This window comes from Mercenaria mercenaria, chromosome 4, assembly GCF_021730395.1.
Source record: "Mercenaria mercenaria strain notata chromosome 4, MADL_Memer_1, whole genome shotgun sequence".
Lineage (NCBI taxonomy): Eukaryota > Metazoa > Mollusca > Bivalvia > Venerida > Veneridae > Mercenaria > Mercenaria mercenaria.
In genome coordinates this window covers 91,118,937-91,132,443 of record NC_069364.1, presented here as the reverse complement: position 1 = coordinate 91,132,443, position 13,507 = coordinate 91,118,937, and the positions used below count along the sequence as shown (strand labels likewise).

Sequence of the window (13,507 nt, the reverse complement as noted above, 5' to 3'; positions counted from 1 at the left end):
TAATATAACCATATCTATTTGGTTCTTTTTGTCATATATTTTCATTATGTCATCCATTGTTGTGATTAGTTGACTTTCACAAGAGTGTCCACTTCGAAAACCATGTTGTAGAGAAGTTAATATTTTATGATGTTCCAGGTGTTTTAAGATGTGACGACATATGATATGTTCTAATGTCTTACAGCAGACGCTTGTCAGCGACACTGGCCGGTAATTGCTGGCTTCGTGGCGACTTCCCTTTTAAAGATGGGCGAAACATACTATGATTACGTCATACCGACAACAGATGCGTGATATTTCTTCGCCTACCTACCTCCACTACGTTGCACGTATTTGACAGGTATTGACATTTGTTTTCACTGTCAAATCATTATTTGAGGCCATGGTGATGAAGAACATAGTTGCCAACGGGTTCATATGACTGTTTTGCATCCTCATAGTATGATTACGCCATACCGACAACACATGCGTGAGTCGCTCTTGCTTACCTTCCTCCAATACGTGACAGGTCTTTTACAGATATATACGTTTATTTTTGTAGTGCAACTATTTTGAGAGGCAACAGGTATGCAGAATACAATTGAAAACATTACTCTTAGGATTGTTTTGCATGCACATAGTATGAATACACAATATCGACAAGAGATGCGTGAGACGCTCTCACTTAACTACCTTCAATACGGTATTTGTTTTAGTTGTCCAATTAGTATTCGAGGCCACGGTGATGAAGAACACAGCTGACAACGGGTTCATATGACTATTTTGCATTCTTATATTTATATGATTACACTATACCGACAACACATGCGTGAGACACTCGCGCTTATCTTCCTCCAATACGTGACACGTCTTTTACAGATATTGACGTTTATTTATGTAGTCTATTTTGAGAGGCAACTGGGATGCAGAACATCGAACCGTGTGAACTTTTCCTTTTTTACGATGTTGAAAAAACGCTTATCTGGTAGGAGTCCATCTGGTAGGAGATATAGGTTCAGACGTGCATTGGAGTCTACAGTTCACTACTTTCTTATGGGTGTATCCAAAAATGAGTATGACAATTTTTTCAAAAATTGAACTAAAAGATATTTCGAAGGTTACTGGACAAAACAATATAAACGTTTATTAATAACTCAGAGAAAACCTGTCATTTGCAAGATTCCGAACACACCTCCTATGTCAATAGATTCTGATAATAAGGCGATCGTTTGAGAGCACTGGGAGCAAAGAAAACAACAAAAATTGCAAACTCGGTTGAATTCTGTTCATGGGCAGCAATGGAAAAAGCAACACTGCCCACGCCTCCTAGCACCGGCTTAAGAGGTATTCAGTTTCAAATCTGAACGTCATGAAATCAATGATCCTGAGATAGAAGGTATGACAACACTGAAATGAAGTAAGGGGCGACGTTTTACGCCCGCCAAAAAAGCACTTAACATCTGCTGTTGTGAAGCAATAAATTCTAAAATGAAATAAGAGGATCTTTCGAAAGCACTAAGAACAAAAGCAAACAGCGAAAATTGCAAACTCGGTTTAATTGAGCCTGTTAAGGTATTCAATCGAAGAAAACAATGACGGTGATTATGAAATGAAAAGGTGTTAAAAGACATACTGCGTATCATGCACTCCAGGCATCTGAAGATGCGTAAGACGCTCTCACCTGCCTGAAGTGCATGGTATGCAATATGTCTTTGGCGTATGGTTTAAAGTCTGCGGTTGCATGGCGGCAATATGAACCCCATTCTCGATTGTGTTATTCATCCAACTAGCTTCTAAAACTTGATAAACTTAAAACATATGTCCGTATGTGTGTTTTACATGCCGCATATTGAATGGAAGTCTGCGAGGTCGTGTCACGCATCTAATGACGGTATATCAAAATAATGTTCTAGGAGCATGGGAAGGTAAGATTTACACAGTTCCTGGTGTGTTTTCCTCACCTGAATTTCCAAGGCATATTACAGAAGGATACATCAAGTATTGAAAGTCCGTGTCACATATCAAACACATTTAGACCAGTGTAAGCTACATGTATGTTAATAGAGTGAAAATAAACTTCAAACATTATTAAACAAGAATATCGATTTTAACATGTTTATTTATTTGTAAACAAATAAGTCACACACTGTTTCAACATATTATTCTAGTAGTAGTTTTGGAAATTCCGAATTTCCAAATTAATGATCTGGTCTGAGGTGTCGTTAACGGATTTATTTAAGAAATAATTTATAGCAAAAGAGTGCTCTACGTGTACGACATTTCTGGTTTTTGGTGCAATATGTATATGAAAGGCGTCACGTATTAAAGATAGATGACTTGTCTGTGTCACGTATCTAAGGGCGTTGCGGACTACTCATGCCTTTTACGTCCGAGACAGCCGCATTTACGTCAACATGGAGAGGTCACTTCATTTTTATTTATATTTCATTGGAACAGCTTATCTTAGCTAAAAGCTAGATGTGTGACCATAGGGCACAGGTGCCCAGCTCCCGACCCCCTCCGTTCACTGAACATGGTTTTATGAATCAAGTTATAATATAATTTAAGATGTTTGCAGCTTTGTGTGTATTTTTCAAATAGTGAAGGGCCAAACCCCTGGCCTAGCCGAGTAAATCCCAAAGAAAAAACCTGATGCAAAACTTCATAGGCTATAAAAAATCTCTAATATTTTATGACTCTAAGTCAAGTTCATTTTTACATACATTCAACACAAACTTTTATTTTTTGACTTAGTCAAGAAAAGTGAAAAAATAACAAAAATCTCAGGTGTACAGATTCACATGCTGGATAATATTCCTACATTATGTCATGACTCTAGGAATATTTTTAAGATATATGTAACACAAACTTTATGTGTATTTTTCACTAAGTCAAGGACCATAACACAAATCTGGCTGAATGAAATTCCAAACAGAACACTAGTTGCGCAACTTCACATTCTATATAACAACCCCCTAATGTTTTGTGTCTCGAAGTCAAATACTTCTTGAGATACAAGTGACACACACTTGTATCCCATTTATGCATATTTTTGACAATCAAGGGTCATGACTGTAGTCTGACTAATCAAAACCCAGAACAAAATCCCATTTGTACAATTTCACCTGCTGAATAATATTCCTATGATGTTTCATGACCCTATGTAATATACTTTTTTTTAGATATGTGCGACACAACTTTTATGCCTTTTTATGCATATTTCTTTACTAAGTGAAGGGCCATAACTCTGGTCTGACTGAGTGATATCTCTAACAAAACCCCATATGCAAACTTTCACATGCTAAATAATATTCCTGCAGAGTTTCATAATACTGGGTCAAATACTTTTTGAGATACAAACTTCGGCCCTTTTATGCCTATTTTAGACTAAGACAAGGGCCATAACTCTGGTCTGATTGCGTGAGATCCAAACTAAAACCCCTGGTTCACTGCTGCCTGTGCTGAATAACAATCCTGTGAAGTTTGATGACTCTGTGTCAAATGTTTTTTGAGATATGAATGATACAAATTGGGACGGAAGACGGACGAACAGACGGACGGACAAGGGCAAATCTAAGTGCATCCACCCTTCTCAAAAAGAAAATGGGAGCACAACCAGAACGAGTTAAAAATATACGATTCCGCATACCGATTATGAGATCTAATGCTATGCTCTTACTTACTCAGTAGAGACTGTCAACTCCGGGCACTGACTACATAGGGGCGTTCCGCGCTTTTCTTTGGCGGGGCTACAAAACCTACAGCAGATACGTGACACGACAATGAATGCGTGAGATTTGATGCTATCCTTTCGGAGATTGAATCCATGTTCAATAAGATAAGTGAAAATTCTAACAGTTCTTAATTAAATAAAATATCTGGTATTGTGAAGCCGTCAGTTGGATAAAAGTTTAAGAGGAAAAGTAATGAGGAACAATTTAAAGTTCATTAAAGTTAGAGGAAGAATCTGAATCCAATAATTTGCAAGAGGCACGCTCAAAAATCGAGGAAGGTAATTGTTTTATTCATACAGTTATACGTTTACATTTGGAAGTTCTGCAAATATAAAATTTGTGTAAGCACGATAACGAGAATATCCGAAGTATATTTTAAATAATATCAATGAGAATTTGCAGAAATAAGTCGTATATGTATAGATATACAGTGCAATCTCTGTAGAGCAACACCCATTGGGAGGTACAAATATTGAATGCTATGTTGTTCTGGAGAGGTAAATTTGATAGTATATTTCAGCTTGGGGAAATTTTTATGATTTTGTTATAGAGAGGTTTCTGCTAAAGAGAGGGCCGCTCTGGAGAGGTTGTACTGCACATCTCTGAATAAGATGGCTCTGTACTGTAGTGGTTAGTGTACTGGCTTTGTAAACCAGAGGTTGTGGGGTGGGGGGATTGGGGGGAGAGAGAGAGACACCTTTCTGTTTGCAGCATTTGCATATCACTAACCTCCCCCCTCCTCCAAATTAAAATAAATAATTAAAAGATGAGGGTTAAAAAGATATATAAATATGAGTTAGGGGTTAGGCAGCCGGCTCGCAGTTTCCCGACTTTCCATTAAAATAGTCTTGTCACCAAAATGAAATAGACTCAGTGAAAATTATAAGGTTGTGTTACAAAAGAAATTGTTTGTTTTTATACAGTAAAGAAAATATTTTATTTTGTAGAATATAATAATTATGTTGTATCACGTGGACATTGTTGAAATATTTGCTACAATAGAATCTGACTCTGAATAAATTCGCACCATGCACAAAAGTGTTTTGTCTTTTCTTGTAGTAGTTATTGTAAGGAAGCTGAGAAGGGACGGGTAATTAATTACTGGTTCCAGTCTCTTTTAGAAATTAATACAGATGAACATAGACCTTGTATATGTTATTCATAGATTGCTTGAATGCACTTAAAAGTTATGATTTCCTACGTGTTACATGTACATTGTGCCATAGGTTGAGCCACTTTCCTTTCTTACAAAGAAACACATTTCATGAATTACAGCTAAACCAATTTCATAGGTAGTTTCGCTTTTATCTGAGGTACATTCCAGTTGAAATCAGACTACTTTTTAACATTCATAGATACCCAATTGGAATCAAAACCAGTGAACCTTGACATAAGGTTTCCATACCGAGCTAATATACACGTTTTCCAATATTAATATGTATGTGTCATAACACAGAAATTACAACTGTCACAAGTAGTAGGATCATACACTACATGTCTCTAGTTTAGATGACGAGGTCTTAACTTTTTTTTATGTTCATTTATTCAATAGCAGCAAATGGTTAGAACAGAGAACAAAAATCAACAGCATACAGTAAAATACATGATATATGTGAAGTAGTTTGTCCGTACTTAAAGTTTTAAATTGTCCGTATTCATGTTTATGGTGTTTGAACTTGATTGTATACTATCATCAGTAAGATGCGGCACCATCTCCATCTAAGTAAAGAAATTTCAAAATGATATATTAGAGAGAAATAGAGAATAACAGGTTACTGTCTTTTGAGAAAGGGTTTCTCAGACGAGGCTAGATATGGTCCTGGAAGGAGCGAGTCTTGCCGAGCTCATTCCGGACCATATCTAGCCGAGACTGAGAAATCCCTTTCTCAAAAGACAGTAACCTGTTATTCTATTTATCATGCCATAATTTATTAACAACTTTTATCCTACCATTATGCGAAATAAAGTGCAAAAATAGGGGTGGACCAAATTTTGCTGTTTTACCGGACTTCTTTTTTAATTTTTTTTTCTTCAAAATGACGCCATCTTGTTTTTTAGAATAACTGCTAAAAGACTTTTACGCCGATATTTTTATAAACGCGCTCTTAATAGGTACGTGAAACCATGTCACAAATGTATAGTGTATGCCTACCATATTTGCAATTACCACAAAAATGTTTTTATAACGGAAACGCTCGTAGAAAACGGAAAATGACTCGTGCAAAGCGTTTATTCAGGATTTTAGCTCTCTACACTTACATCATGGAATATTGCATCTGGAATGGACTTTCATGGAATAAAATCAACGGTAGATGAAACGGTACTGCCTATTTTTTCTGCCAAGCGGCGTTATGGCGTGTGTATTTAATTCACTTCAAACATTTGCTTGGTGAGAATGGGTATCCGTCTAGCAACTGAATTTCGGATAAAATTTCACTTGGGAACAAATTGAAATTATTCTTTCGTGTTCAACAAAACAGAGATGTGGATACAAAACACAAGGTTAGCATTTGTTGTTTTTTTCCGCTTTTTTATATTTTGGGATTTTAAAGACCTACTTCAGTGTCGTATGAGGGCCTAATAATTTTTAAATGCAAAATGGTCACAATCTGATGTCCTTGGATTTAATCATAGGTTTAAACAGTGTAAAGTGTTCTCAAGTCACAGACAGGCTTTATCAGGCAGTTGTTATAGTAATGGCATGATAATTGTTACAACGACTGACGTAATTTACAGGCAAAGACCAATTATCAGTTGCATAAGGCTGAAACTATCCACATGCATATCTGTTAATCTCCCTTTGATAGCTAATCAAAATTTTTATCAGCAAGCATCTTCATACTCTCAATGGAAGCTTATCAAAATCGTATTAATGCACGATAAGGAATTCTCAAATAGATTGTTTTAAGATTTAAAAGTCACAATATGAGGGATAAGAGTAGAAAGTTTTGATATGTAATAAAAAGTCATAATGAAAACAAACTAAACGACACAGCTACGATTAAATATGAAACGTGAGTACTAGCTTAATGTAATACTAGTATAATACGAAAAGTACAAGTAGGCAGATATTGTTACTAAAGGTTTACACGTTCTAGACAGTTCCCAAGTAATAGTTTTAGTTGAAATAAGTTCTGTATTTCATTGGAAAACTTATCACATTCAAGCAAACATTTTCTTCCTTGGTCTGCATTCCCGCTTTATAGATGTAGTGTCAGTTTTATGCGAGTGTACAGTTGGTATAAACGATTCCTTCCATGAATTAAATACGTTTTATTTTGGTTTAGGAATATATATACTAAAGAAAATGGGTAAAGAAACAATTTTGATATATATTATTATCAAATCCCCTTGTTTCATAACGCATAAGTCTTGTAGTTTCCGCCGATTAAATGTATAAAGACAGCAATGATTCACGTATTTTGGATTTTCACAGTGCTTACCATGCAAGACGTGGACCTACCGCGTCAACATGAATCCTCTGCAAGAAAAAGAAGTCGTGTGATAAATCAGAATCAAGAATCCTTAACAATGCAATCTTTTTTCATCTTAAAGTGAACTCTAATCCATCTACCATCTATATATTTTTTGCAATTTATTTTTATTACTGGAAAATTGAAAATTACACTCGTGATATAAAAACTTCCTGTCACATATAAGCTAATGAAATGTATTTTCGTACCTTTATATATTTGTCGACCTGTCGTGTTCATATGTTGGCAGAGCAAAGGCACAAGAACATATCAAAACAACAAAAAATACACCATAACGCCAATTTCATACCCGGCGTCTTGTATTTGTCGCTATTTTGTATGACATGTGTCGTGCTTTTTTGTCTTTGCTCCACCAACACACAAACACGAGACATTACGCTAACCCAAGTTAGTCTATCCAAACCTACATTACATTTTGTAAGGCTTCATTTTTACAATGCAAAATTATATTCAATAATTGTTAAAGAGGCTTTCGAAAACGTACTCAGTTTCTTACATAATGGTACTTTTGGTTTTCTATAATTCGTGGATTTACTGGCACATTTTTGTACTTAAGAGATAAATGAAACTATATAGGTAGGTGGAAATGACCAATGTTAGTGCCTTTCAGTAACACTGGTTGTTTACCTTTAGAACAAGGTCACAAACCGACCGCTTTCCGTTGTATACCGTTAAAATGATAAACCGCTGATGGGTATTTTCTATGATATCTTGAATGAAATTTAAAATCTTTAAGAAACGGTATTTTACTTTGATGTTTCCCAATAAGATAAGGAATGATTTATTGTGTTTTTGCATTTTCATTGATTACTTGATTTGGCAGGTCCAAAGCAAGATGATGACATGTAAGTTAGAAATAAAAAGATTGGTTATATTTAAAATGAATGGTTGCAATATGGCTTCTTTCAAAGATGTTTATTTTTATATTAATACATGTAGACAAGATATCTTCTGCAGTAATTACACAGAACATAATATATAAAAGTCATTTAGCCGAAGTTTATATGATACTCCTAAAATATCAACAGTATTTACACTGATTCATGAGTTCTTAACATAATACTTTCTCTTTGCCATACAACATTGTTACGTGCATATATAGGCGCGACGTAGACAAATTATGATAATCTGAAAAGGACTGCACTCGGGCAAGAATAGCAACTACAACTTTACCATTTTTTTGCTCACTGGAGACAAACTTTGAGCATTACTTCTGGTAACGACTGACTTCTCCGGTTGATCTCTTTTCAATATCTTCGCATGCAGAGATTTTGAATTTGTTTGCAAACTACCTGACGTTTGTTCTCTTCTTTCAGCCATCTTTGTTGTGGTCTTTTGGTGACCAGTCTCCTCTGATACTTGGCCTTTCTTGGATATGAAGTACCTACCTATAAAAGATAAAATTCCGAATCGTTACCATAGTACAATAACGACATAGCAAACATTTTTAGAAGTTGACAGTTTTCCTATCAACTGGTTTGAAATATGGTGGCATATTTGTAACAACAACATGCTTATTTATAAGTGTGAATCTATGTATAGTACCATTTGCTAATTCTCAATGCAAATATTTCCTGTCGATAATATATCTAGATGTGATGTTTGGTAAATTAAAACAAATAAAGCTGGCCAGTGAAAGTGAAATTGGATGTGTTAACATTCGAAAAATAGTAACATCAGACGCTAGTGTCCCGGCTCCGGCTGACAATATTCCATTATTTCCATATCATCCTTGCTGACCTGTTTTACTTATATATCATTTTCGAATTCGAAGACCGTCTAAAAATATCATTAAGTATAGGTGAACTTTTGTTTGGGATATGATACAATATATATATTGAAGTAAGCAAAATTATTCTTTATAGTTTTAGTTACCTTCCTTCTGAAGCGTAAAATCAACTGTTGTAAAACGAACTTCGTCCACCCCTTGTTGTATCAACGATGATATCATGTACTGCTTGTTTTTCTCAATCTGACTTTTTAGATAATTAACATACATATCGGGAAGCATCAAAGTAATTAGTATGCTACTAGTTGCTTGTACTCCTTTAATGATCACATCATCGCGTGGAATCATCAGTATTCTAGAGACTTCCAGTCGAAACTGTTCAAGAGCTTTTTTGTTAGAAATCCGATGACCGACTACATGGAATTCGACAATAGCACAACCAGGAGCTATAATATATTGAACAAAAATAGACATAAATCGCTAAAAGCCAATTCATTATACAACACAAGAAATAATCTCATAATGTAACACTGGTAAGGGAAGCAGCTATGGACAACAGTCCAATACGAAAAACAACATTGACATCCATGTAGATACACTTACAGCCATCAAATCGAAACGTCAGAATTACATCATTTAGCTTTGTAACTAAAATCTTACCATCGAAACATGATTATTATTATCTTAGGCAGTATGAAAATATATATCTGAAAATATTAACATACTTTCCCTCTGAGGGGAGAGGGACTTATAAATACCGTCCGGGCTCCGTCTTTTTCTCAAAGAAGTGCAGAATATCGTCTTCTTCAAACTGTTTTATGTATTTTGCTGCAATTTCAAGGAGATTTGTTCTGTTGAGCACACGAATTATTTGTTGAATGTACAGTATGTTGTGACAGTTAACATATTCTTTTTCACGAAGCTCGTCGAACATCTCCTTTGCAGATTGGACATTATCGCTAATTATATCTGAAATGTATTTTAAAAGTGTGTTCTTTCATTTCTTTGCATTCACAATGAAATGCTTTCTGTACCATTTAGTGTCACGTATAAGGAAACGCGTGTGATTTAGTGTTTGCCTTACTTTTTACTATTCGTGTTCAGGCATTTAAGCATATTTACCTCTCATGAACAGACTCAATCAAACCAAGTCTGTTATTATTTTGCTTGGTTGCATTCTGTGCGTCCAAAGGATCTTCTTATAGATTTTACTAGTCAAAATCATTTTGACGATGCAGTTTATTTCGCTTTGATTTTGCTGTATACTAAGCCCTTAAATTGATTAATTATAAAGTGCTACGTGTTTGATACTACGCTATTATTGTATATTATATCGTTTGATCAAATCAAATATAATGGAAAAAATGTTTATTAGAGATTTGTCATATAACTATGGTGTGAATTGTGGCCTTAATACCATTTCAGATATTTTAGACATTGTTATAAATATTTGTGACAAACATCCATGTATATTCTGTTGAGTACCAGAAGGAAAATAACTCGAGATTGTCAGAGTTTATGATGGACTCTAATTCCAGGCCTCAATAATCTGTACTCGTCAACCAAACTATCAAAACCAACTCTTCTTACTGCATTAATAAATGTATTTCAAATACAATATATCGAAATACCACACAAACGTTACCATTTGTGTTTGATGGGGTCAGAGAGGTGAAGCAAATTTTTTATATGTAGTGTATGTTGATAATTGTGCTAGCTTGTAATGATGTAAACTAAAACAATTAATGATATTTTAAACAAGTTATTTCGATAAACGTTACAGTTAGCAATACAGATGTTTATTTATATTCGAGAATATTTATTTTCTTGATTGTTTGAATATTCAAAGAAGAGCAGATGTACAGAGAAAGCTGTTAGACGTTGTCATTTATCAACTACTGGCAATTAATGTTGATAACAGTTAATGCTTGCCTATACTATAAAAATGAAGTCCCATTTTACGACATGATCTAATTTAGGTGCGTTTTTAAATTTCTCTATTTCTTTTTGACGATTTGACACAAACAATATTATTAAAGTGTTCTTTTTAGTTATTCTGCATGTGGGTGGTTTTCAAAATAATGAAGCTTTTTCTTCTCTCTCACCTTACTTTAATTCAGTTCAGTTTTAGAATGTGTTTTGGAGCAAATTATATCCAAAATTTAATCAATGTAATCAATAAATGTGTGCAATTTTATCTTGATGGCTCAAGCAGTTTTAAAGTTATATTAAATTATATAGCTAATTTTGTCCCCTGTGCACCCAAAAAAGTGTGACATTTTACATGAAGTATAGTTTTCAACTGTGGTTTACTTTTTAAAATCATGCTTTATTGTTACAGCTTTGACTTTTTTATGTAACTTAAACTCTGCACATTTAAATAAAATACTTCTTTTTCATTACATACATCTTATTGTTACCAATATTTCACATCTTGTGATGGAACCCCCTTCACAAAAAATAGTGAAAACAATACTAAATTAAAATGTTGAACACTACAATTTCATAACCCTATTACTTTTCTAAAGTCTTAATGTTTTTCTAAGATCTTTATCCTTTCAGCTGTGAAGACACAGTATTATGTTTTTCTTTAATAAATCAGCTTTCTCAGAAACTTGATGAATTTCTATACACCTAAAAATGTCCCCTGTGCACCTTTTCTGTTGTTAAGTGTCAGATTTCTTTTATTCTTTAAATAAAATGGGATTTTACTTTATTTTCCTTGAAAGGGAGTTACAACAGATACAAAAGCAGCGTTCAACTTCACATATTACAGACTGTTAAATATTCACAAAGCCAGAAGTGATGTCCCCTGTGCACCCTTTCTTTTACATATCAATTATCATAGCATTCCAGTAATTTGTGATGGCAGTTCTATATTCTTAGCAGTGTGAATGCAAAATTTAGGCATTACTTGATAATTTAGCATTATATAAGAAACCCTGGACAATTTAAATTTCATTGTTTGCATTTTTTTCTGAAGTTGCCAATTTTCAAGTTTAAAAGTGGAAACATCAATTTTATTGCTTCTTAAGCTCTTAAGTTTACCTACATATGTAAATGTTCACTAGTAAATATAGTGTAGTTAAAAGAATTTTACTTACCATGAACATATTCTATGAATAAATATTTTGACACAATTTGTCCCCTGTGCACCCTTTTTAGTAAAATTATAAAGTATGTATGAATTTTACTATTCCGTTTTATCATGCATGACATTTTGTCATTTTTCTACTCTGAATAAGCAGTTCATGTAAACTAAATGATTTCAATGCGTTAGTTATGTTTAAAGTCACTTATTTTTCATTTAAAGCATTACATTCTGTTGAATTCTCATGTTTTTGTAGTGAAAATTTTCAATTTTGTAGTTATTTTGTGGAATAAACTAATTTTTTAATAGTATTTGTCTGAAGTTGATTACCATTAGTCTTTTTATGAATAGAAAACTAATAATGGATGAATATTACACTGATCTTCAGTATGTGTCCCCTGTGCATCTGTAAAATAACTCAATTTTGAGTTGACAATTCTAGAAATTAGAATTACTGGACATTCTTGAAATTTGGCATGTGGTTTATAAACATGCAAAATGTGAGAAAAAATAGGTTTTATAATTATATGTTAGTTATATTGCATTCAGCATCCACTTTTCTAGGTAAAGTTTTATTTTCATGCCAGATTTGTGCAGAAAGGATGATTTTAAAAACCAATGTCCATGCCGTGAATTCCCAGCCCAGTATTACCACTTTAGATTTTCGCAGTAGCGAACTGTGGCAAGTCTTTATCTGCATGTAGTTTTCGTGTGGCTATCGGTGTGTAACATTACCGTATTCGCATTAACCGTTAATTATAGGCTATAGCATTTATTTTTATCCATCGGTATTCAACAAATTAGAAGAGTTAAAGACACACCAATACCTAGTGGTCTACTTTTTTCTCCCACATGAACTTGGTGCAAATAATTCTGGTAATACTGGTATCATACAACTATTCTACAAGATGACAGGTTGACAAGCTAAGCCATGTTTTCATAACTTCATCTGCAAAGTTACTCAGTCATTCTCTTCTCAGTATAGCTTTATAAAAATAGAATAATACCGGTAACTATCTTACACTGTATATAGAAACAAAGTGTGGTCTAAACTCACCTTAATACATGAAGTATCGTGCATACTACTACATTAATTGAATAATATATTTAGAAATTTAATACATTGTCTTAGCCTTATATCTGTTACTGTCAAATTGTAATTGATACTTGTTATTTCTCATTTCTCCATACAAAAAAAATGTGTAATTACAATCATGGAACAATCTGACTGAAGTACTTGATCTTCTAAACGAAGATCCGAGAATGACCCTTCACATTCGTCTTCTGTATATTTTGAATTTCCAGTATTGCTATCTTTATTTTCGCAAATCTATTTTTATTTTAACAAATCAGACGTCTTGTTCGAATGTCAAAGATTAAGAAAAATGTGCAGGCAGTCAGGGGCTCGAACCCTGGACCCTTCGCTTACAGAGCAAGTGCTAGCTAACCGGCTATCTGACACTTTACGTCATAAAAATTA

General features: G+C 34.0%; 2 protein-coding genes across 2 annotated transcripts in view; both read right to left on the bottom strand.

The window, feature by feature from the left end:
* The window catches only part of LOC123552425 (uncharacterized), a 270,191-nt gene that overhangs the window by 248,938 nt on the left and 7,746 nt on the right, over positions 1 to 13,507 (bottom strand). The window lies entirely within an intron of this gene.
* Positions 5,637 to 13,507, bottom strand: part of LOC123552426 (uncharacterized) — a 137,135-nt gene continuing 129,264 nt past the window's right edge. Inside the window, exons 3-6 of the mRNA XM_053541936.1 lie at positions 9,701 to 9,905; positions 9,083 to 9,384; positions 8,381 to 8,595; positions 5,637 to 7,194 (exon numbers count right to left, since the gene is read on the bottom strand). Of these exons, the coding sequence (XP_053397911.1) occupies positions 7,153 to 7,194; positions 8,381 to 8,595; positions 9,083 to 9,384; positions 9,701 to 9,905 (764 nt within the window). The 3' untranslated portion in view covers positions 5,637 to 7,152. The remainder of the gene's footprint in view (positions 7,195 to 8,380; positions 8,596 to 9,082; positions 9,385 to 9,700; positions 9,906 to 13,507) is intronic.